Source organism: Sitophilus oryzae, unplaced genomic scaffold (assembly GCF_002938485.1).
Source record: "Sitophilus oryzae breed Bouriz unplaced genomic scaffold, Soryzae_2.0 scaffold_54_pilon_pilon, whole genome shotgun sequence".
NCBI lineage: Eukaryota > Metazoa > Arthropoda > Insecta > Coleoptera > Curculionidae > Sitophilus > Sitophilus oryzae.
The window spans coordinates 344,443-371,592 of record NW_022147140.1 but is presented as its reverse complement, the minus strand read 5'-3'; the positions used below and the strand labels follow the sequence as shown (position 1 = coordinate 371,592).

Below are 27,150 nucleotides of genomic sequence, written 5' to 3'. Positions count from 1 at the left end.
ATGTAGTATTAAGCAATAAAAAGGATTGGAAGAGCGAAACGTCTGCCCAGCAGTTAAAAGACCATACCATAACTTGGTATACTGATGCTTCCAAAACCAATACGGGAACAGGGATCGGAGTATTTGGGCCGAAAACTAAATACTCCGAACCAATGGACACTTACCCTAGTATCCTACAGGCAGAAATCTACGCTATCGAAAGATGCGTACAACTTATCTTAGATAGGAACTATCGGAAACAAGATATAACCATCTTATCTGATAGTCAAGCAGCGTTAAAAGCGATCAACTCAGTATCAATCAATTCGAAATTGGTCAAAGAATGCATAGAGAAGCTGAATAAATTAGGTGCCTGGGTAATATAAATAAATTAGGTCACTCTGGGTGCCTGCTCACCAAGGGATAGAAGGCAATGAAAAAGCAAATAATCTAGCTAGAAAAGGAGCGAACACTCCACTAACTCGACCAGAACCGTTCTGCTTTCAAGTAGTAACCAACTCAAGGCGGAACTCAAGAACTTGCAAGATTCCATGGAATGGAATCTTTCAACGGTCTAAGACACTCGAAGAAGTTTCTGAGGACTTATGATCAAGGAAAATCACAGATCTTTCTGGGTTTAATTAAGAACAATCTTCGGATTGTCACGGGGTTTTTAACAGGACACTGTCTCCTCAATGAACACCTCAGTAGATTGAAACTAAGAAGAAATGGCGAATGCAAATTCTGTGGGGAAAATGGGGAAACACCAGTACATCTCATCACTGAGTGCGCCGAGACGACAACCATTCGTGCCATGAACTTTGGTACGACTGATATTGGAGATGGAGAACTACCCTCTATAAAACCGTCCCAGATACTGGCTTTTGTCAAAGCCCTGGGACTGTATGATGAGTTATAGCTCAAGAAAGGGGGACACAATAGATCTGTAAGGTCGCAGTGATTAACCCCCCTCCCACTCATTCTAAATTCTAAATTCTACATTCTACATTCCACGTGATGAAACCGACCGTCGCGTCAGCCGGTCCAGTAGCGGTGGGTGCTAGTGTGGGAGGGTGCAATATTCTTAAAAAGATAAATTTCTGAAGTTATTTGATCCCGCGTGAAACTGCTTGTATGTAATATTGATGTTATATAGTAATAAAAAACAACCGTCAGCCAGTCGGCTGAGGTTGGAAAATACGTCAGTCAGGCGCCTGAACTTGAGAAAAAAATACAAAATTCAAATTATTATTTTATCCCGTTTGAAACTTTTACACAAGATTTCGTACTTATATAGAAATATAATAATGACCGTGTACGCTGCATGTATGGCGGTGGTAAGACAGTCGCGTCAGTCAGAGCAAAGTATAGTACGACGTGACGCGCGGAATTTTTCATGGTTTGACTGATGGCTTTTCCCCCAATGGGCAATCAGCTGACACATATTTTTACATTTCTATTTATTAAAACTATATTTATTAATTTTAATTGTTTTTTTTTTCGATTTACCCAAGGTATGCATTAATAATTGTACCGGGTGTTTCACTAAGAATAGCTCTGGCTGTATCTCGGAAAGTATTTGCCATAGAGTCTGCGGACAAAAGTATTTATAACTAAAGAGGCAATGAGAAATTGCTGGAAATGATTTCCAAGTATATAGAATGTCCGCTAGAGCCGCGCAACTGCTATAGCAAATAAGAAAATGGAAATTTTACAACATTCTGCCTAGATAAGGGGTACTATAAAAAATGGTGTTATAATCTCTAGCAAATTTCGGATTTTTCTTGTTTGAACAATCTCTAAAAATAAACTAGTAGGAGAAGATTACATTTCTTTTTATTTAAATGTTAATTCCTCTTGACTGTTTAATCAGAATCCAATGAACTAGGGCTCATTTAAAAGAGCATTATTTATTTTATATTATACCATATAAATAACAACAATTAGCTATTAACATTAAAAGAGCGCTATCTTACAATTTAACAATCATTACGCGTTTTTTCAAAAAAATTATATGCAATCTCTCCCGGATCTCCCGGAGAACAAGACCCTAGGTAGTGATGATACCTTGGATGATACAGACAACTTCAGATTGATCAGAACCTCGATCAGAATCTTCATGAAGATAAAAATAAGAATGAAAATATTCAAGATATTGAAACATTCGTCCACAAAGACGATGTATTGGACCAGAAAGATTATTCAGATAAAATAAAACATGTGGAAGAAAATTCCCTCTATTTTGAAGTGCAACAAAAGGATGGGTCTCCAAATCGGCCTGCAATTATTAAAAAATCTTCATTTTGCTGGCTTCTCAATGAATCTAACGGTCGTATCAGTAACGATCGCATCGCCTTAAAAGGTTTATAATCACACCAAGTGACAATACAAAATTGAAAGTGGAAAAAAGTGATCAAGAAGGTGAGTCCAAAACTCGGTTCAAAATGAACCCAAAAAAATTTAAGCAAAAAAGAACCAAAAAAAGGAGGCATTGGAAAAGTCACAGGATCAGAAGAAAGAAGCGTAGACGCGAAAGAGATATGTGAAACTGAGTGCGAAATGCATGAGGAAACGGCTGAATGCTCGGCTGATGACGGTGAATTTGATCAGTCAGAATCTTGTGATGAGGAATTAATGAAGGATATTACAATAGGAAAATTTTATGCCGCAGCCTACGATAAACAATGGTTCATCGGGAAAATTTCTGATATTTTTAATGAAAACGAATTCAAGGACAAATTTATAAAATTGAACAATAATCACTTTGTCTAGCTCAGGCAAGATGATACCGATGTCGTTGAGCTAAAATATATTTTTATGGTCCTCTGGAGCCATCAGGAAGTGGTCCTTTCAATTTAAGGAGGCATGACCTAATTACCATAAAAAAATAAAGAAACAGCAAATTGTGTTATTCCAGGTTTCATTGTAATAAACCAATTCACTTTTTACCCGACCATACCAACAGGTATGGTAGGCTATTAAGATTGACAAAAGAAAATTTTTTAATTTCACTCAAAATTAGTTATTTGGATCATAAATGACCTAAATACAAAATATTTTCATGGTGCCTGTCTGCCTGTCTGTCCGTCTGTCCATCTGTCTGTAACACGATAACTCAAAGACCACTAAACCGATTTTAACCAAATTTGGCACAAAAAAACTGTGACACCCGAGAATCTGGCCATTAGGGGGGTTGGTAAGAGGGAATGGAAGGGGGATAAACATTTTAAAAAATCGTAACTCCAAAATTAAAGTAGCTTGCGAAACGCGATATATATTTTTCGAGCATATATATTTTTCTATGGAGAATAGGTTTTTGGTACCTACATGTTTGCGTTTATTAGATATTTTTGTAGTTTTTTTTTCGTTGTACCCTCGGTTATATCTACCGATTGTAATTTTATCATATTATGAAGTTTTATTCAACACGATTTGGAAAAAAACATCATTTTGAATCTAAAAATTGTAATTTTAAATTATTTAAATATTGGTAAGTTTATAACCCATTCTCATTCCAGGTGAGTAATAACTTTCTGACTGCGAAAAGTTGAATTTAACCATCAGGGATATTAGTGGGTATTAGTAGGAAATAGGGGGTATTAGTAAGGTATTAGTGGGCCTTAGTGGGTATTATTACCGGTCAGGGCCTATTTTACCATAAGGCCCATAAGGCCCGGGCTTTGGGCCCGGTGGTCTAGGGGACCTGTTTTTTTTTCATTATGTATTTTGTTGAATATAATAATGTTTATTTATTTTTTTAAATTATTATAAAAATAAAAATAAAAATAATTGTTTTATTTTTTTTAACCCAAACTAACAAGAGAATTTTTGAATTTTATTGGAAAAGAGGGCCCGAGCATATGAAAAATAGGCCCTGTTACCGGTATTAGGTGCATTAGTGGGTATTAGCAAGGGAACTAAGAGTATTCGTTTTATCAAACTCGGGTATTAGAGGTAGTATAAGGTACACTTTGTATTTTTTTTCTCAAGTTCAGGCGCCCGACTGGCGTATTTTCTACCCTCAGCCGACTGGCTGACTGTCGTTTTTTATTACTATATAACATCAATATTACATACAAGCAGTTTCACGCGGGATGAAATAACTTCAGAAATCTATTTTTTTACGAATATCGCAGCCTCCCACGCTTGCACCCACCGCTGGTACTGAGGCTGAGGGTCGGTTTCGTTATTTAGAATGTGAGTATAACCTACTGTATTAAACTCAACCGGGATGAAATTCCTTGAAAAAAAGCCGCTGCCTCCCGGACTATAATTTCAATATCTTTCTAAATCGTCATATTCACTTGGCAAATCGATATCCGATATACACTAGGAGAATACGACGCATCTGTTTATTAACGCATACCGATCTGGAAATATCCCTACTGATCCCTACACATCACACGGCTCGCTTTTATGTCGTGCGATACGTTACAGCATACCTTCAATCGGACGGAAACACACGTTGGAATTCCAGAAGTGTACATCTCCGGAATGGCGGCGAAGCACGTCAAGCTCGTTTTTTTCTGAAACACAATACCGAGGACCAGAATTCGACACGTATCGACAACATAGCTTTTGATTTATACATACTATTAGTTAGATATACAGGGTGTTTCAAAAAATATGTGCCATCTCACGTGGGGAGATTCCTTAGAGAACTTATTTTTACTTATTTTTCATATCGATAATAACTGATGACTAATTAATCATATATTTGAATCCATTTGCCTAATACGTAAGCATGTATCAGCTTCCCAAGGAAGGCCATCTCACACTTATCCACTCAGGAACGCGGAGCAAGATCTTTATCTACCTCCCCACACTCAGAGTTAGTTAAAAGCTCAATATTATACAACTCGAAAAAAATGCATCACCTGTCATTTGAAATCAAATCCATAACATTTTCTTCATTTCGCAAAGCATTGAAATCTAATTTACTAGACAAGGCTTTCTACGCCGTTAATGCATTATATTTTGATAGCGAATTTGATCTTGTAAACACTGGTCTAATGTTTGCTATTACTATATTTACCAATGGCATGGAGGTAAATTTATCTAGAGGTCATTGATATTTAGTATAAACTTAATAATTTTGAATCTTATTTTTATTTTTTTGCTCTTTTACATTGTAAACATTTATAAATGTTTATTTTAAGCAATAAGACTGACAATGTTATTTGTATAATGTTTTGTATTCTCTTTTGTTTGTTTGTTTACTTTGTTTGTTTACTTTACCTTTGTCTACAAATTGTAAAATTTTTTGATAATAAAGGCATTTATTTATTAACTTTGCCACGATCACAAAGGAGACGAGGATTAGTAAATATATGCAAACAACTGGATCAACAAATAACGAATTTTCGAGCTTACTTTCACAAAGAAGCATTAACTTCAACTTTGCATAAAGTAATATGCGCAGCAGCCGACTCAACTCCCCTCCTGTTGAACCAACATGAAGTTCATACGCACCATCAAACTAACGAGGAAAAGATGCAGATATGGAAAGAGAAGCACTTGCATGGGAGGCACATGAATGATGCGGATCGAGATAATATCGATACTTTGGCGTCGAACTATCGGTTAGTATCGGGACAGCTATTTCCTGAAACCAAGGGCTTCGTAATGGCTATCCAAGACCAGGTAATTGCAAGCAGAAACTACCTAAAGTATATTGTGAAAGATACGACAATCGAAAATGACAAAAGCCGATACGGATACCAAACCACGGAAACCATCCAACATATCATAGGCGGATGTCAGATGTTTTCTGCAATCGAATATAAAGCGAGACACAATTCTGTAGCGAAACACCAACAACAGCAAGCGGAAAAACTCCCGTATTATAAATATGTTCCAGAAACCATTTTAGAAAATAAAAACTATAAATGTATTGGGATAGAACCATCCTTACAGATCATACAGTAAGTCATAATAGACCGGACATCCTATTAATCGATAAGGCTAAGAAAAATATAATCATTCTCGACGTGGCCATTCCTAACAACAACAATTTGGGTAGCAAGCATTGTGAAAAGATTGCCAAATACCGAGATCTCCAGGAACAAATTAAAAAACAGTGGAAAATAGAGACCTTATCCCGATAATTGTATCAACCCAAAATATTGTATTTTGTATTGTATATCCCAAAACAACTAAAGAAGAACATTAGTGAGTTGGGGCTCAACGCAAATATATATAAAAGTATGCAAAAAGCAACCTTGCTGGCGACCGCGCGAACAACTAGGAAGTATTTAGGTTACCCATCTAAGCCTCAAGAAGCCTATACCATAGAAAGGGTTTCCACCGAGCTCAATCCCTCTGATATCTAATATCTGGGATGAGTGAATGTTCCCCTCAAAGGGAGTGTGAATGCCATAATGGCTAAGTCGGATAAAAAATAATAAATTGCTCGATCAAACAGTAACTGCATTGTTAATAACATATAAATGGTTCCTTCCTCAGTTTGCATAGTATTAAGTGATACTTCCGAGTCAGAGGGAGAAGTAAGACATGTTTGCAAGTAAGACATGTTAAGACATGTTTGCAACACATCAGAAGAGTGGAAAGAAAATGATTTTGCTGGTTGTGTGGAAAATTATTATTGTACACAAAAGCGTGACAACTGGATAATGATAAACGTTGGCTTCATGAGTCTTGTCTTAAAATACGTAAATATCATCGGCTTTATAACGAAAAAGCGTATCTCGAATTGTGGAAATTTTGAGATATCAACTTCAAGACATGCCCAACGGGTCATTTTTTAGCATGAAAATTTGGCCGTATCTCAATATTATACCTTATTTGTTTAAAAATTTGCTCTATGCTAAATAATAGAATTAATAAATAATTAGAATTATTTAATTATTGCTATTCTCAAACGTGGCAAAAACGAGATAAGCCTTTTCGTCATAAAGCCGACGGGATGTGAGATAGATGTGGCAAAAATGCTGCTCTTACTTCTCTTTACGTTAGCTAAGCTATTTTCTGGAAATCTATTTTATAGTTTATCTCTCACCATACAGTATCCGGCAATAGTGCGTCGGGCATCTGTAGCTCCTAGAATAAAAAAAACTTGCTTACTTCTTTTGTAAACCCTTATTGTTAACTATACCGCATAAAAAATTCTAAAATGGATAGGTCAGGTGATCGAGGAGGCCCATGCAATTAGTCCACCTCTTCCTATCCCTGCGTTTGTATAATTATGATATAAATAATTTTTAAAATTTCTTTTATTATGAAGGGTGGGAGGTGGTGTGTCATACTGAAAGTCATGTTGGAACCATTCTATTGATGCGCGAGTATCTACACGCTTTTCTTCATTTGAAAAATTCATATTTACAATTTTTGTTTATTATAATTTACAAATTTTGGATGTGACAGCTTAACATTTCAGAGAGCAACGGCGATTGAACTTGTTTTCATGGCTAACTAAGTGAAATTGTTTAAAAATGATAAGAAATGGCTATAACTCAGTAATTTTTCGAAGAAAAGATATTATAGCTTATATCACTAAAAAGTTTAAAAATGGCGCTTTTTATGAAGTCATGGCCAACTATGGTTTCCATTAAAAAAAACATATGTTTGTGTCATATATCAAAAATGACAGGCTTTAGAAAAAAAATGGAGGACACGGTCTCATTAAGGATGTGATTATCTACAACTTTTATCTGAAAACTTTTTGTCTAAAATAGCTTATAATGGAATTAGAGGCAATTTTTAAAATAGCCAAAATTTGTTTTTTTCGAAATATCTAGTAAGCCAATAACTTTTTCAAAAATCTGAAAGGCGAATATTTATGACCCCACAAAACTGCAATTCTTTCCCCATTTAACCGACTCTCTATCTCCAGTAGTTTCCGAGATACCCATAGAGAACATCGTAGGAAACGTATTTTTGTATATTAAACCCTGTACTTTTCAGCCTTCCTTAAAAAAATATTAAAAATACAAGAACTGTCTTGAAATCAAAAGTATATTAGATATTTACTTTGTATGGTCTGTACTTACTTAAATTTACTTGGTAATCGTAAATCATACGGGATGTTAGGTTAGGTTTGGTTTAAAATTCTACGCCAAACTTTCTAAAATATAAAATAATTTTTCTTCGTCTTTTTTTAAATGGAATATATATTATCTTCTAAAGAGATGTAGAATTAAAAAATGATTTTTTTTTATTTAGAGTATTTCAAAATGTTTTACAGTTTCGCAGATATTCGCGGTTTTATATTTCACATGGCATTATCCACAGTAAATTTTTATCAAAGCCACCCAATGATTCTTCTCTCGTATTTTATCGTTGAAAGACCAATATGAAATAAAACTGCGTGTATCTGCGAAACCATGAAAAATTTTGATAAACTTCAAATACAAAAAATGTTCATTTTTTAATTCTCCATCTAATAAATAAATAATATCACGAAGTGAAAAAAAATGAAGAAAAAGTACTTTACATTATAGAAAGTTTGACGTTAGAATTAATTAGTAGTTAGAATTCACAACACCTTGTATGATTTTTTATAGCTATAGTTAAGTATAGACCATCTAAAGTAAGTACCGAAGATAGTTTTGATTTCAGGACAGTTCTTGTATTTTTCATATATTTTTAAGAAGGGTTTAAAAATATATATTTTTTATTTATTTATTAATATCTCTGAAACTATCGAAATATATTTACTCATATCTAGGATAATGTAAAGTGATCTGAAGGAAAGCCAAAAATGCAATAATATACAGGGTGTCCGATTTAAAAAACATCATCCCGATCTAGTCACACTTTTTTGAGCGACCCTATAGAAGTTAAAACATTTTCCTGAAATACATCTTCGTACTAACTTAAAGTGTGCACTTAAATAAAATTCTCAAGTTTTTTTATTCTAGGAGCTCCAGATGCCTGACGCACTATTGCCACACCTTGCATAAAAGTAAAGTAAAGATTTCAGTTAACGTTTCCTTTTTGCTGCCAGGGCTAATCTGAACGGGGCCTACTTTGTTTACGCGGAATCCGAACCGCGGTCCTCGGCCATATCATGGTCAATAGCCTACCAACTTGGCAAGTGTCTAAATCAACTCTTACTCAGGAGATATCCGATCTCATCCGGCCTCGAACCGGGCGGCGTGAGTGAGCAGTGTGTCAATAGATTTTACACTTGTGCCTTTTTTTGAACAACAGCACGATACAGAGTTTCGAACCGGTCACCCGTCCATCCACTAGTATCGCCTTACGTCGCTTAACTTCGGTGTTCTAATGTGAACCGGTGTTTCGACGTAGCTGGGCCGTTGCCCCACCCTGTAGAACTTAAAATGCGCACATTTAGGGTTAGTTGGATCGTAATGCGACTTTCTTGTTTAATTTTTCTCTGAAAATTATATGTATTTGTTATTTGAGTTTTTAGTAATAATTATCAATAGAGTTGGTTAAAACGTTTGTACTAAATAGTTTTTTGTACTAGAAAAGTTTTTATTTGCAAAAAAAATAACGAAAATAAAAAAGGTGTTCTATCTCCTACTCCCAGAATTACCCTATATTATTATTAATTGTTATTATAATGATTATATTTTTCCTCTAAATTAAAAATAATCCTTCTCTACAGGTTTTTAGATCAGATTTATCGATTTTGTTCATATTAATTATTTATTTGTTTCTTAAGTTGTAAGAGTTGTAATCCTCTTCGTATCCAAATTGAGTTCAAATGAAAAGGGATAAAACATTTCCTTATGTGTACTTTAACCCAGTCCTTTTTTACGTATATTTTTAAGTTTAGGTATTTATGTAAACCTTTGATGTCATAATTTTGAATTACAGTAAATATTAAAGGAAGCAATATACCGTATTTCTTTAAATGTTCTAGGCATTAAGACATTAATAACAATTAAGGTAGTAAAATAATTCCGAACTTCCATTGTCACTTATTTTAACTTGCACTAGTTCCGGTCAGATGTATCGTCTAATTGTTACCAAGTATAAACTAATTTAAAATTTAAATCCAAAAACTACTGAGCAAGTATACCCCGCTTGGGTCGACGTTTATATGCAAAGACATCTAAATATAGGTAGACAGAACACTCCATTCATAAAACTCAATTTTTTAGAATCATACATGGTTTGACACTTTTATGAGAGTTAAAAAGAGATGGGTACATAAATATGACAACACGGTTGAGTTTCGCCTATCTTGCTGTCATTTCGCTCCATCAGTGGCGTGACGGTGGTGTGGTGTTTTTTATCCAAAATTGTAAAAAAAGTTATTTTGTGTATTTTAATTTAAATTTTAATTTGTAATATACGTGGTAATATCGATAATATACAATGTAGGGGCGTTTGCACCAAGTTTTTTAAGCAAAACTTAACATTATGTTTAGCTTATTTTCTTGAACTATGCTTTAATCTAACTTGAATTTATATTTAAATTAAGCGGTCAAATTTCCAGGCTAGTGGCCACTTAACCTGACTAAGGCACAAAAAATTTGTTTTACGAGGAAGTATAATTATTTTTATTATATTCCTTTGAGAAAGCTAAAAAGTGTATTATGATACCTCTACGTAAGTTCGATGATTACTTTTGATATCTTAGAGACGTCGATCAGTAGGTATATTCATTGAAAATGGATTTCCTCAAGAGTGGATGTAAGGAAAAATCATATTTCCAAGAAATGAACCTCCTTAAGTCTTTAGGACAGAGACTTTTAAATGACACTGTAATATATATCCTCGGTTTAATTGAACAAAATCTAGAATATCAATATGAGAGGTAAGTTGGAATTCTAGTAAATCTAATGTAAGATAAATTAATTATATTTATACTTTGAACCATCTTTCTTTACTATTTCCAGAAACAACAGCAAAAGTGTTTTAAATCAACTCTTGTGTATATTAAGATTCTACACTTCAGGGGCTATGTCCAGTCTACAGCTTTTTTTATGGGCATGTATGTTTGTTTCTACCACTTCTCGTATTATGTTACAAAAGTATCCCATGAACTTCCACTGCTTTACCCTCAGTTCATAAAAATGCCTGAATAAGAAACTCTAGTTTTAGAGCAGGAACAATTTTATAGTATATTTGGGTTTCCTTGGATTATAGGGATAGTTGATGGAACACAATGTAAGAAAACATTCACCTGGTAAGTACCTATATGTTATATTTTCTTCAATATTTATCAGCACAAGATTTCTTATACTTTACAGGGGGTAATGATGGAGAGGTATTTAGAAATAGAAAAGCATTATTTTCCCCAACATTTAAATTACTGGAAATGGTAGTCTTAAAACTATAGACAATAGACATGATTGCTTGTTGGCATGGGTCTGTGCATGAAGCCACCATTTTTTGGATATTAAGGACGTATTAAGGACCCGCTTGGAGACTCAAAAATGTGACTTTTCAAATTAAATCCTGCTTGGTTAGTGGTCCATATATTTACTTATTGTTAGATCATTTATATAAAATATATTCCTTAAATATTTGAGTAGGTATTCAATTTAGAAATATATTACGAATAAGATGAATTGAAAGACATTTTTTAAAATTAAATGTGAAAATATTCAAAGGGTTCATATACTCTATTAAATTATTTTATTATCTGTTATAAGGTGATAGTGCATACGCATTGAGGGGATATATGCAGAAAGAGAGCTGAAGAACTGTATTACTGAAGAAATGTTTCAGAATTATCGGAATATGGAAACGCCACTTTCCAATAAGTTTTATGGTATAAGACCAAAATTGCAAACCACAATGTCAGTTATTGTTGCACAACAGTGAGTTAAGAAAAATATTATCTGTTTAATTATAGAACACAATTTAAAAATTTTAATGTATGTACTTAAATTTTTAGATTTTGTTGTTTCAATGTGCTACACAATACAGCCAGAATGATACCTGAACAAGAGCTGCCGCCGTTAGATGAAATAAATATGGACCAAATTAATAAGAAGAGAAATAATAAATTATTTTGAAAGATTAGGGCAATATTTTTTTAACTTATTCTAAACATGTTTTTATGTTGCTAATGTTGCTGTTGTTTTTTTGTTTTTGAGTATTAATTTCTATAAAATATCATTATTAAATGTCTTTTATTCAGAAATAACATACATTACAGTTTTTACATTACAATATAAACAATAATTAAAATTATTAAATAAGTTCTCTTTAAGAACTTCACTGTTCTTTTTTTATTTCAATGTCTACAAGCAACCCTTTTTTTCTTTAGCTTATGTTCTTCTCTGTTTTTAATACTACTACTTTGAATTTTGTCCATCTCCATATTACAAAAGAACATCCTTTTGTCTAGTAAATTACTATCTTCCCTTTTATTCAGTTTCTTTGTAACCATCAGTATTGTTTTGAGACTGAAAAAATATCTAATTATATTGAATTCTCTTAAAAGTAATAAAAAATTCAAAAACACAATGAAAGGTTAGTACTTACAATACCAGTACTCCTATTAGTTTTAGACAATCTATCACCATCGTATGTTTTTTAATCCCACAATGCTCTTCTCATTTTTACATTAATTGAATATATTATTATCTTCCGTTTTTGTTTTTTGTATATGTAGACCTCCACCAGTTAGTTAAAATATATTTTAATAATTGCCTTTCTTTTACATAGATTTAAACATATGTTGTAAGCTGTTTTTCTTTGCGACTCTATGATTGGCCTTTCTTTTAAAGTAAGTCCAATAATATACAATTAAATTATTTCAAAATTACTAAAAAGTATGTTGTTCTTATATTTTGATAATTTTTTATATGAATATTTTGTAAATCCATTCTGAGAGTTAAAAATATCAAAAATATTGGGCCAGTTTATGTATCCCTTATAAAATTCTATGTTTTCGGTGAATAAAATTACAATGTTAAAGCAAAGGATAGTAGCAGAGGATTGGATTTTTGTGTGGCAGGTCCTTTTAACATTCTTTCAAAAATACTTTGTGCTGGCCCAGCTAGGGAAGCCTAAAAAAACATATATTATCTCTGTTAATATTATATCTCTATATTATTATTAGTCTTTTTTAGACACATCCAAATTCACTAAAGGGTTTTAAAATTTAGACCTGGCCTTGTCATGGAAATTAGAACCTTCCATTAATCGTATTTATGCCACTGTCATATGGATTAGTATATCATTCACAAAATTAAACCAGAACCAAATTTAAAACTTGTTAATGAATCTTGGCAGATTTTGGCATAATGGCTTTAGGACTAAAGTAATAAATGGCTGATAACTTTACATTATTAGAGTTCCCCTCCGCCACTCAGATATATACATATATAGTGCGTCCAAGATAACAATTATAAGCATTGAAATCTCAGAAAGGTAAGAGATACAGGGTCAATTAGAAATTGCGTTTAGCGATTTTTGTTTTTTTTGTATATATTTATACCTTTATGGTCAATTCAGATGATTCACTTATCAAAGATTTTTCTTTTAAGTAATCAATTAATTGATGCATTAATGTTATTTTATTTTTCAATCTTCTTAGACCCATTTGTAAAGTATGTATTTTTCATTTTCTTTGTTCCCAAATTTTTATGAGACTTAAATTTCTACATAATATCATTATTATACCTCATTAACATACTTCTTTCTGAAATTAAAATCTTTTGCACAATTTTACTTGAGATACAGGGTGGCGCCTCTCATATGCTACCAAGGAGTACGACAGTTTGTATTGAAATTAAATTTTGGGGGCATATGTAGGTTAATTTAGAGAATTTAAACATATAAATGTATAAAATATGTGCTTTTTAAAAATAGAGAGTTCTACAGGGTGTCACCAAAAAAGTTACACAACAAAGTTTTGTTTTTTTGTAATGTAAATTTGTTTTTTTTTGCAAAGTTTTGTTTTTGTAATATTTGATTTTTGGATTCTATGAGAAAAATAAAGGTGAATTTCATTATTGGACTAAAATGTAAGGTTTTTAACATATTTAAAATTTTGTACTTGAAATCAGATTACAACAGGACTTAAACAGTTATACAGGGGTGACAAAATTAATATTGAATATTGACCACTTTTAAAAGCAAGTTTCTCTTTTATTTCAAATGGAACACGCAGAATACTATTCTGATCTTTTAATTGTAGTGTGCATTCATCAATTAATAGAATGCTTAAATGTCAAATGTATGAATGTGTAAAGTACCATTTAGGTAGCTGTTACTGAAATTTAAAGTTTATTCATTATTTTCACCAAATGTGATATGACAAGCCTTACATTTTAGTATTTTAGACATATGCTTCTTTAATGAAACTCACCTTTATTTCTTTCCTAGAATCCGAAAATCAATTATGTAATTTATAGGGTGTTCCATTACAAAAAAAAAACTTTGATGCGTAACTTTTTCTGGGGACACCCCGCAGAACTCTTGATATTTCTGTAAAACGCTTTCTATTATCCTTCATATGCTTCCAAAATTACATTTCAATATAAACCACTATTCTCTTTGGAGCCTCCGCGTCGTATGAGAAGCGCCACCCTGTATATAATGTACAGATAATTTTTACCTTTTTCTGATAGGACTTCTTGAGCCAATAAATATCCAACTATTGAAAGATCAGAAAATGAGAATTATCTTACTATGCTGTAAACAAAAAAAAACATTAATTACTTAATTTTTCAATAAAAATAACTATATTTTTTGTTCTTTAAATTTTTCGTAAATACTAATAATTTCCTTCTAATGGTATTATTAAATTTATCATGGGAAGTTTAAACAAGAAGGTTTTCTAGTGCAAAGAGCAAAAGCTCATGCATATAAAATATATGTATGTAAACAATATTAAAATACCGTATGAAAAAAAATGGCGTCCAGTTGGCTGGGAAATGACGATCGATGACATTTCCCATATAAATTTACATATAAAATGACAGCGATCTTCATTTCATAGCCATCGCTGACTTGTATGGCTGGCGGTAACAATGAAATATTGAAAATCTGGATTTTATTTTATTTATATTTTCCTATTAATTTTTGAAAAATAGCGATAGCAATTTTGATATTCAAATTTCAGGTATTAACTACCTATAATAGCTGTTTTATTGGTACAGATATTAGCCATAACATCCACAATTTTTAAAACATTTATAGCGGTTTCGAATGTGTGTGTAATTCTAATTTCACAATCGAAAACGCTATCAATAACAAAATATACGCATTTTTGTAATAATCTACTATAGTTCTAAATAGTAGAGACGCCACTGTTAAAGCTAGAAAGACGTAATGTTACTTACCGCCGAAATATCAATCCAGGGGTAGAATAATCCACCTTTTTACAAATTATGCACTTGCGAACCACCGTAGATAGTTAAAATACTACTTTGAATAGTTTTCTTCGCAAAAAACGCAATAATTGCTTGAAAACCTGTTAAAAACCAAAAAATTCACAACCGCAAAGGAAATCTCGCAACAACGGCCTGTAAAACATTTGATGAATGAAACCGTCAAAAATCAGCGTAATTCCTACAGATTCCTACAATTTGTAGTAAAATCTCAACCACAACGATGCCAAGCGTTGCCACAGTAATTTCCCTAATATATTTTGATATAATAATTTAAACAGAAAAAGTAATTTCTAAAAATAATTTCAAAGGTATAATCTATGTATTTTAATTAAAATTATATACCTACACAAATATTTAGTTTAACGTATCTATCGTACCCAAAAAACATTAATAAGAATAATAACATTTTTAACAACAATACTACAATCTATAGGCGCAAGGGAAATCTGTCATCATCGATTTTTGTGCAACACGGTTCGTGATCGCGGTAAAATGTAAGTTGTTTTGTCTCCCTTTATTTAGATGTCTTTGTTTATATGTATAGGAGTGAATCGCTATGGCAAGCTAGTAAGTCAAAGAGAGCAAAAATGCGATGTATTTATTACACAACCACTTAATCTGACGCTAGATTCCATGCGCTTGGGAAAATACTTGCCTTCCGTCTTTATTCGGTACATCTTATTTTGCTAAGCGTGTTTACCGTACTCTTCGTCCACACAAAAATCGGCCTAGTACACTAACCATGATGCAATGACAGTTAGATAAGATATTGCGCATCTAGTGGGCGGAGCTTAACGCGTCATTCGGGTAGTAATCTTTCTCAAAACTACATTCTGTCGCTGGCGACACTGGTTGACATTTGAATGAACCAGCTGTTTGAATTTTCCACAAATCTCATTGGTTCATTTGCCGTGTGGCTGGCGACAGTACGCAGTTCTGAGAACGTGGCTTTCTTTATTCGGTTCATTTACGGCAATGTTTACGGCCTGTGTTTGGTGCGTGTTTTTTTAATGTTTGTATTTTTTGTTATAATAAATAAAAATATGCGTTGTGCTGTTGCCACCTACAACATGGATAATTAATCCAAATATTTCAATAAAGATATAAAGCTGTTTTGGTTTCCTAAGGACGATAATTTAAAAAATCAGTGGTTGCATGCTTGCAAACGTGGAGATAAAGTAAATACTGTACACGCTCGAATATACTCTTTGCATTTTACAAAAGACGATTATAAAATATATTTAAAAGCGGAACTGTTGGGGTATACTCCAAATAAGCAGCTAAAGCTTTTAAAGCCGGATGCTATTCTAACTTTAAATTTGCCAAACAAAGATGATTCCAAAGAAACAAAAAGGACTGATCGTCGATTAAAAAAATTGACTGCAACAGAAGTACGAGCGGTTCTTGATACTGAGTAAGTTTTCAAATTTAGTCCCACTTTAGTAATTAAGTGTACTTACTCGTCTTTTGGTAGTTTTAAAGATATTAATCTGAAATATCAGCTGACAGCAGGTTAAGTACATAAGTTGATAGTAACTTAACAGTCAACTTAAGATTTAGCTAGTATTTAAAATAATTATGTATTTTTTATAATTAGTGTACATATTACTAGTAACAATGAGGCTTGTTGTGCCTGTGACTGGTCTTCTCACGAAATATCCCCATCCTCCATTCAAATTACCCTTCCAACATTTGTAAGAGTAATACGATAGATAATACTATGACTAACAATTTGAATATTACCTGCTGTACTGAATAAGTTACCTGCTAAAAGAGACTTTGGGTAGGTAGTAGATAGTAGATAGTAGGTATTTAATAAATTTTATTAATTTCTAATAAACTATATTAACTACCCACTTAGTAACCCACCCAGCTATCGGAACTTAGGCCTATAAGCATATTGACCACTATGTCCAAAATAGTTGAAAGAATTCTGGAGGGACAGATCAGAAATTATGTTGATGAATACAATTTATTACCTTCTTTTCAGTCCGGTTTTCGCATAGATTATAGCTGCGCCACAGCTCTGTTAAAGGCGACGGATGACATACTGTAAGCAGCGGATCGTGGTGAACTCACAACACTTGTCTTGCTTGACTATTCTCCGGTCTTCGACAAATTAAACCACCAATTACTTCTGGCTATTTTGCAGCACCTGGGATTTAAAAACGATGCTTGTAAACTTATCAAAAGTTATCTCACTGGAAGAAGTCAAACAGTAAAAATCCAAGGACAACAATCTACCTCTAAACGCGTTACAAGTGGTGTGCTTCAAGGTTCCATACTAGGGCCATTGCTATTTACCCTATACACGTCTCAGCTCACCTGCAATTTAAAATATGCTTCTATTCATTTATATGCCGATGACACACAATTGTACCTGTCCTTCCCTCCTTCCGAAATTTTAATAGCAAATGAGAAATTATCCTCTGATTTGGCTCTCCTCTGTGATATTTCTAAGGCGCACTCCCTGGAACTAAATCCAAAGAAATGCCAACTCCTGTTTTTTGGACGGTCCCAATGCAGAGATAGACATGAAAATTTTGTCAAAATAAGCCTCGAGAATGAACTGTTGAAATGTACTCATGTGGCAAAAAACCTAGGGTTATTCATGGATTTTCGTTTAAGGTTTACCGAGCATATTGACAATTGTATCAAGAAGGCGTTCATTAATTTAAAATTAATATATAGGAGTAGACACCTGCTGAACATTAACATCAAGAAAATACTTTGTAACAGCCTTGTTCTGTCACATTTCACGTTTCGTGACGTGCTCTACAGTTCATGCTTACTGTCACGTGAAAAGCGAGTACAGTATATTCAAAATTAGTGTGTGCGAATGATATCTGTGTTGAGAAAATACGATACAGGCATTAGCGCAAAACTGAAAGAAATTAAGTGGCTAGATATGAGTGAGAGAAGACGATTACATCACGGCATATAAATCAATCGGCAGGCTAACTCGCTTTGGCGGGAACGCTACGCGCATATCCTCGCGCACGCCGCCATTTGCGTTTCCATCAGCAGAAAGTAACCAGTGTCGTAGTTTTTTCAGCGACAACACACAGTTACGGCAGATTCGAGTCAGTAGCCTACGGCTTAATTTATTTTGATTTTTTCTTGAGTGATATATTTTGTTTTTGTTGTTTTATTTTTGTTTATGTGATATATTTGGTTTTTCTAGTTTTATTTTCGTTTCTTATGTAATATGATTTGTTTTAGTACTTTTATTTTTGTTGTTCAATAAAAGTTTCTTTCTGTTTCCTAGAGATCCTATTAGGTATGTATATATGTGATTAATTATTTTAACATATTTTAATTGTGAAAAAAACAGTAGTATACATATTAGGACATTCAGCTAAATAGGAAGACCTAATTAAAAATCTTCTAAAACAAACTTTAATATTAGTAAGATTTAATGTTAAATATTTAGTAAAATTTAATGTTGTATCTAGACATTAAAAATTAAATTTAAAAATCATTATATTATTAATTTAAATATAATTATAAAAGTAAATAAAATGAGTATATCGAAAATAAGTTAACAATACATTTTGAAAATATAAATAAGGCCCACAAAAGGTACAAGTTGTGTTCTGTTCATTTTGAATTTAAAATGTTTACCAATTCACTTTGTAACTGTATAAAATACAATGCGGTACCTACTTTGTTTCCTGCCATGAAAAAAATAGAAGTTCAGCATCAAAAGGGGCCGGCGAGGAGCCGGTGCGACCGATACAGTGTTGCCGGTTTTTACGGGTGTGGGCAAGGTAAAGCATAAGCATGGTGGGAGAACGCATTGATGAGAGGGGCGGTGCTTTATGTTAAGGTTCGTATTCACTATCCGAAAGAACAAAGGAATGAAATTCGGTATATTTGGACAGCAAACCGAATGCATGCGGCCGTTCGCCATTCGGTTCGCTCCCTCATCTGTTTCCATTCGGTATATCAAAGACGTTCGCAAACGAATGAGAATTATAGAACCGCGCGAACAAGACTGGACGTTCGCTCGTTGGATAGTAGCATTCGTTCGTTCGGATAGTGAATACGCACCTTTATGTAGATGAAAAGGTGGGGAAAGGAAATAGATCACCTGAGATCCAAACTATTTTTGCATCATTCTTTTCGCCTAGCTGTTTCGGTGTGTACGTTAAGTGTTTCAAAAATGGCTATTTATACGACCGAAGAGAAGGTGCATATCGTTAAATGGTTTTACATTTCCTCAAGTGTGGAAGAGGTCATTGGGCGTTATGTGTTCACCTTTCAAGATCGCCCTGTGCCTTATGCCACAACTGTACGCAACATTGTCCATAAATTTGAGCAAACAGGCTGCATTGCGGCGTGCAGAAATTGTGACAATAAGGAAGACGCAGAGAAGGTGATTCCCGACAAGGAAATTAATATTTGTGCCGCGGTCGAAACAAGCGAACCTTGTTAAAGCCGAAATACAGCCGAACAAGTTGGTTGCAATGCTCGAACGGTGCGCAGGGTTTTAAAAAAGCATGGGTATAAGTCCTACAAAATCAGTACCAAGAATTTTTTCCCGCAGATTGTAACAGACGTCTGGAGTTTTGCGAGGCTGTAAGAGAAAGAACCGATCGGAATAATTTATTTTTGGAAAATATATTATTCTCAGATGAAAGCTCGTTTCCCTTACATGGCTACCACAATCCTTCGATAGTACGTTATTGGTCTCGAGAAAATAAGCACCTTAGTATGGCACTGCGGACACAATATCCACAAAAACTAAATGTTTGGGCTGGCATGCTGCAAAATCATATCATTGGGCCTTTTTTTATTGATGGTATGTTAACAGCTGCCAAATATTTGGATATGCTACAAAACCAAATTGTACCAGCAGTTCGAAATTTGCCAATCAATTTTGAGGAAGTGTGGTTTCAGCAGGATGGCTGTCCTGCGCATAACGCGCGGAACGTAAATCTGTTCCTTCAAACCACATTTCCCAATCGGCTAATTTCCACACAAGGCACAATTAATTGGCCACCACGTTCTCCTGATTTGTCGCCCAATGACTTCTTTCTGTGGGGATATGTAAAAAACTCCATTTATGGCCATAACCATGAACGACCCATGAATATTGACGAGCTGCGATTAAAAATCGTTCAGTCGTTAGAAAATATCCCCGCTGTTATGTTAGCTAAAGTTAGGTCAGAGTTTTATAACCGTCTTGGCTATTGCGAAGCACAACAGGGAGGTATTTTTGAACCTTTGATTTAATTTTTTATAATTATTTTGCTAATTGTCCTTTTTTAAAGTTGATTTTTAGTCATTTTTTTAATGCTTGTTTTAACTTATGCTGAAACAGCAACAAAAACATGAGCAGTGTAGATACAACAGGACGTTTAATTATTTTTATTGTTAAAAGATTAAACGTCTCGAGATGTATGGATAACCTTCAAAATCGTAAATATATTGTAGAATGATGTACACCCAACCCCTTTCAAAATCCGACTGATTTGATAAATGTGTCAAGGTATGTCTACCGTTCTACTGTTTGACCAGCGGATCTGAAGCTACGGAAGGAATGCGAGAAAAAAAATCGATATTGCCACGTTTATCTATAAAATTGCAAAATTGCCAGACATGAACTATAAATTTAATATATTTTTATTATATATAATGTGTTTAGCATATAGTCTGACGTATATTACTAAGGAATTTTAACGTAGTTCATATTGTTCGATATGTTTTATTTAATAACTTATTTCTTTCATTCTGTATAATCTGCTTATTATGAAAGTTGAAGATTTTTCAACGATATCATTGGCAAACCGGCATCGCCGCGCATGGCCGCCTATTTATCGAACATGATTGGCGAGAGTACGTCACAGGATTTGTTACCACGCGGCTGCCATGGCTTTTACGCCTTTGCTATTCGCTTGCTTTATCCCCAACTTCAAGGTCTCTTCTGAAAAGAGTAGGAATATTGAATACTATTGAAATATCCAGTGGCGGTGTAATTTTTTGATCATTATTACTTTATTTCATTATTTTATACCGGTTATCCTAAACTTTATTCCTATATTTTTCGTATAGTTGATAGTTAAGTTGTGTTTTATTGTTTTGTTATCTTGTTATAATGTTTTTCGTTCGTAGTTTTTAATTATTAATATCAAGTTTGATCGTATATTTGTGTTTTAAAATGAATAAATTTGTTAAGGGTAAGACGCTACAAAGTCAGACAAGAGAAATAATAGCTAATTTTATATAGGTAAGTTAATAATAACGTGGATGAAATCTCATTTGGTTTATTTCCTTGTGTTCATAATAGGGTTTGCGATGAAGAAGCTACAGAGAGTTCGCTTAAGTTGCCGCTTAAACGTAAACTTGAGCGGATATTTCTTTATACCGGAGTTAGCGTATCGGCTATAAAAAAATTCACACAGAAGATAAAAAAAGGCTCAAAACTAACCCCGATAAAATGATATTCAGCTCTGGAAAGAAACGACCACGTGAGACTGCTGTCGAAAAGCTCGACGACTTTTTCAAAGTGGTCAGGAATTTGATAAATAGATTTTATCTGGAATTCAAACTCGTCTCCGCAATTAGAAAGCTTTTGCAAAAATTGCAGGAAGAATCAAATTTTCCTTTTGCAGGGAAACCCTTAGGGGGTTATTAAAATCAAATGAATTTTTTTGGCGTAAATGTCAAAATAACAGATAAATATTAATGGAGCGGCCCATTATATTGCTGAGAGAGATATAAATATATACGCGAAATTCGAAATTATAGCCAAGTATTATCTATTTGGATGAAACATATGGGTAGACAATGACCTAACCTTTAAAAACTGCTGGCGGAGTGATACCATATCTGGTGTAATAGGCAATATTGGATCTACTGGTGAGTAAAATTATGTTTTGTTTGCGCTTCCAAAGTTAACTATTTTCAAGATTTTTTTGCTGGAAATAGTTATATCTATAATTATGTATTATAGAAAAAAATATAGTTAGTACAGATATATAAATAAATATACCTCAAGACTCAGTCTTGATCATCTGCTGAAGGCAGACATGGTTAGCGAAACATGCGTCCAGTGTAAAATTAAAAGTGTTTTGGTGTATTGTACTGATTTAGTGTTTTATTTTGCTGTGTAACACCAAAGGTTCCAACCCCCAGCTGTAATTATTTCTTCTATTACATTAACAACACAATAATAAAATGATTCAAAATATTTAAGGGAGCTTTAATAAAAGCTTTTAGTGTTTATCTACTAACTCAACAGTAACGATTCAAACAGCATAAAGTTTTTTGAAAAACTCAGATTAATACTGAGTATTATATTATGATACACATTATTTTCATATAACACCGTACGCCCATGCCTATTTTATGAATGAAATTGGGCGTGTTTTGTTTACAACTGCGTTCCCCTGCCGATACCCCGTAGCTACAGATCCGTTGGTCACACAATAGGACTTCGATACTGTCAGTGTTGCCAGATGAAGTTTTGAAAATTTTCTGAAGCCTGGTTGGCACGGTCAATCTACCAACAAAAAATATTCTTTTAAAATATTTATCTGATGATAGTTTTAGAAATGCCAAGTTTGAGAAAACAAATTAAATACACACACTAAATTGTGTCCAAAAATATGCTTTCTAAAAATGTATTTCCTGGATAGAAACCTTAATGTTAGGGAATATTTCCTAGACCTGGCATCTACGGCCATATTCTTTCCCACCACTTGATTTGTCTTAGCTGATTGGTCTCACCCCGCCTCTCGAAATGTGGGAGCCATGCATATCTCTTCGCACGTCTCGCCACCAAACCAAACCAAACTCTTGAGTCATAGGCGTACTAATATTTTATTTTCATTTAGATTTAGTATTACAGTCAATTTTAGTTTAAAAGTTTTGCTTATGAATTGTAAAATTTAATTTATTAGAATTTTAATAATAATCTTTTTATGGCAGCTGACAATGTTTAAGATGCGAACAGTGGAACAACGCCTTCACCACGCTGCTTCTTAAGCCCCATACATACTCAATATAAAAACTCCATCGACATGATCAAAAAGTTTTATGATCAAGCGGGTTTTGTATCATAAATAAAAACAGATAAACAATTTTTATGTAAAACGACCTTTAAAATTAACATTATAAACATTATATAACTGTTAAGTGGGCATCGTATTTATGATTCTAATTGTGCTACACTTTAAGGGGTGTGAAATAAATTACTTATTTATAATAATACTGAATTTATGCGGGGTGGTATAACTAGTGTTATAACGGTTGTAGCTATAGTATTACGGGCAACCAACGGTCCAGCTACGTAGAAACACCGGTTCCCATTAGAACACCGAAGTTAAGCGACGTAAGGCGATACTAGTGGATAGACGGGTGACCAGTTCGAAACTCTGTATCGTGCTGTTGTCCAATAAAGGCAAAAGTGTAAAATATATTGACACACACTGCTCATTCACGCCGGTTCGAGGCCGGATGAGATCGGATATCTCGTGAGTAAGAGTCGATTTAGACACTTGCTCGGTCATTGACCGAGGACCGCTGTTCGGATTCCATTCCTGCTGTTCGGACATCCAATTGTAGCTTTTTAGATACCTATATTTTAAATATATATCCCGATCTTTCAAGAAAATCGAAAAGTTTTGGTTGCTCACTTGTAGAAAAAATAACTGACATATCTAACGAAAGATTGCGATCCAATTCAAATTAGCCCTGGCAGCAAAAAGGAGACGTTAACTTCAAATCTTTTACTTTACTTTATACTATTACATTATAACATTATCATGTCATAATATTATGAAATAATATTTCCTACTTCCAATTTTTTTAATATTGGTACAGCAAACTTATCAGTATAAAGTTTTACTTATCTTTATCCTTTTTATTGCTATTTATAATTCTGAATACGAGGATAAGAAATTTTAGTTTTCAGTACGCCTATGACCGAAAGCGAACGTTCTACCTCCCGCTTCATCAGCGGCCATAATTGGATGGAATCAGGGATGAGTAAATATAAAGGACCCTAAAATTAATAAATTTTGCTCGTCTGCTGCAACACGTAAGAAATATTTATTGATGGATCAGCATGACAGAGAAGTAATAAAAAGGCCGTTTTTATGAATAACAAAATGGTATTTGAACATCATATTATAATCATATTGAATTGACAATAGATTAATTTATCAGCTATCCGCAGAAAATTGACAATAATAATAAAAACATGACACATGGCAATTAATATAATTCCAAATTAAAAATCGATAAGAGTTCCCATTCATAATAGTAATATAGATATATTTCAAAGAACTTTACTTAAAATTAACTTTTTTAATTTTGTACCAGTTTATAGCACTTGGTGGTATAACTTAACAAAATAATATCAATCATTAAATAAAGCATAAACGAACCAATAAATAAACAAAAAGGTTAATTTATTTAATAAAACGTACAACGTACGGCTTTGTATGCCGATTGTCGTGTGTATGAAGAATAAAGTCAACGTTTGTTCAGTACAATACGATATACTGAAAGAGAAAAGACTATAAAATACGGGAGAAAATGAGATGTTTATTACCTATCCACTTAATCCGGATCGGTCGACAATAGAATTTGTGATATTTACAACATTATGTAATTAATTGATTATCGGTCCTATTATGTAACTGAGGATGTACGTAACTACGTAATAGAGCATATTTTTTGGTTAGTTTATTTAATGAAGCGTACACACGGCTTTGGTTGCTGATTCTCGTGTGTCAACGTATTCAGTACAATACGATATATTGAGAGAGATGCTGATGCTCTATTACGTAGACACGTACATCCCTAGTTGCATAATAAGACAGATAATCTATTAATTCGAAACGTACTAAAAGCGCAAATTCTGTTGTCGAACAATGTAATCAGCATGATTACAGATTAAATAATTATGGAGGTGCATATGAAACATTAAACGATTCATCGTTGTGTTAAGTTATACCACGTAATTTAATAAAAAGATCAATCGTTTAATGTCTCACTTCACACTGGCTCACTCCATTATTATTTAATACTGATTAGAATGGTCGACAATAGAATTTGCACTATTTACTACGTAATACAGTATATTTTTTGGTTAGTTTATTTAATGATATAACCGATAATGTACACACGGCTTTGGGTGCCGATTGTCGTGCACAGAGTCTATAGACTCTGTGTTTGTATAAATGAACAAAGAGAAAAGAGCAAGAATTTTCCCCAGCGTATGAAGTTGAGCTCCGGATTAAGTGGATAGGTAATAATTTTCTCTCCCCGACTTACAAGATTGTCATAGCGATTCACTTCTAGATATGTAGGTAAATGATGACTAAAATAAACGACCCAAGATTTTCTCTTGCCGACAGTATATTATCGTAGTCTATATATATATATATATATATATATATATATATATATATATATATATATATATATATATATATATATATATATATATATATATATATATATATATATATATATATATATTAATAAATAATATTTTTCTGTTTTTAGCTGTGTATTTTTTCTAATTTCGAAAAATCGAAAGTAGAGAAAAAATTTAAAAAAAATAAAAAGTAAAAAGAAAATTGTTGTATACACTAAAGCTGTAAGAATTTTGTTCATTTCATATATTTGAGCGGGCCGAAAAACGCTCTTTACCATCTTTTGACGGGAGATGCACTAATATCTCACCGACACTTTACGACATCGTCTGTTGATATAGAAGAAGTTTTGCTTGCCGTATCGGTGAGAACCAGCCCCTGGACAGCCCACCTGATGAAGGGTAGGCCCAGAAACCGGTTGTGGGAGTGGAGCTTGGTTCCCCTCTTTACGACAAGCAAAACAATTTTCTTTTTACTTTTTATTTTTTTTTTTAATTTTTTCTCTACTTTCGATTTTTCGAAATTAGAAAAAATACACAGCTAAAGGCAAGAAAATATTATTTATTAATATACACTAAAGCTGTAAGATTTTTGTTCATTTCATATATATATATATATATATATATATATATATATATATATATATATATATATATATATATATATATATATATATATATATATATATATATATATATATATATATATATATATATATATAACAGTAACATACCTCCTCCTAACTTGAGGAGAAAATAGGCTTTACATAGAGAATTTTTTTACCAGAAAATATTGCTAAACTGGGAACCAGTACATTGTGACATAGCGGATCTAAATATTAATATACTCCGCTCAAGAAAGCCACCACTCTCATCAAAAACACTTGAGAATACTGACGAGAATGCAGAGTTCAACTTATATGATGCATGGATGAACGAATGGATGGAAAATGCTCCACCACAAAGTCGGGATTTCACATGTATTTCAGCAGTTACTCCTGGTTTTGAGCAGCCTCGCAAAATATGGGTAACCCTAAACAAGCTGAGAACCGAAGATGGCAGGTGCATGGATTCTTTCTATAAATGGGAAAGACCACCAATTTTTGAAACTTAAAAAAACTGTAACAAGCAAATGAACATATATACCGTTGCTTTTTTATTATTAATTAAATACTTTATTTATGCTGTCCTAGAATTGGAAAAAAATTGCAGTCATTGCAGAATTCAAACTGTATATATTTTTTATTAAACAAATTACTTCTGGCAGTTTATAAATATTTGTATTTATTAGGTTAATTCTATATTATTTAATATAAGGTGTATAAAAAAGTTGTATGACTAGAGAAATGAAGATTGAAGAAGAAGAAATTTAGTTTTCAAGCCGCATCAGCATCAAAGGATATTTAGCGGCGTATCACCTGCTATTTAGGTACAATATTTTTGGTACAATATTTGACATTTTACTAAAAAACACGTTAATAGACAGATTGTATA

General features: G+C 33.1%; 1 protein-coding gene and 3 long non-coding RNA genes across 4 annotated transcripts; 3 read left to right on the top strand and 1 right to left on the bottom strand.

Annotated features, from left to right (window-relative positions):
• The first annotated feature begins 10,173 nt into the window (after positions 1 to 10,173).
• LOC115886961 lies at positions 10,174 to 11,193 on the top strand. Its single transcript, XR_004050976.1, has 3 exons — positions 10,174 to 10,729; positions 10,812 to 11,101; positions 11,166 to 11,193. It is a non-coding gene; the product is annotated as an uncharacterized LOC115886961 (long non-coding RNA).
• A 397-nt stretch (positions 11,194 to 11,590) lies between these two features.
• Positions 11,591 to 11,940, top strand: LOC115886973. Its single transcript, XR_004050982.1, has 2 exons — positions 11,591 to 11,738; positions 11,816 to 11,940. It is a non-coding gene; the product is annotated as an uncharacterized LOC115886973 (long non-coding RNA).
• A 347-nt stretch (positions 11,941 to 12,287) lies between these two features.
• On the bottom strand, positions 12,288 to 14,577 carry LOC115886972. Its single transcript, XR_004050981.1, has 4 exons — positions 14,489 to 14,577; positions 13,367 to 13,570; positions 12,409 to 12,935; positions 12,288 to 12,329 (listed from the first exon to the last, which is right to left on the bottom strand). It is a non-coding gene; the product is annotated as an uncharacterized LOC115886972 (long non-coding RNA).
• A 5,495-nt stretch (positions 14,578 to 20,072) lies between these two features.
• Positions 20,073 to 20,504, top strand: LOC115886980. The gene has a single exon (XM_030906308.1). It carries the CDS (start codon positions 20,073 to 20,075, stop codon positions 20,502 to 20,504), a length of 432 nt encoding a protein of 143 aa, XP_030762168.1.
• The last annotated feature ends 6,646 nt before the right edge of the window (positions 20,505 to 27,150 follow it).

What these genes read in the sequence shown, in the direction of transcription:
- LOC115886980 (XM_030906308.1), top strand. Translation starts at nt 20,073, where the DNA reads ATGTTAACAGCTGCCAAATATTTGGATATGCTACAAAACCAAATTGTA.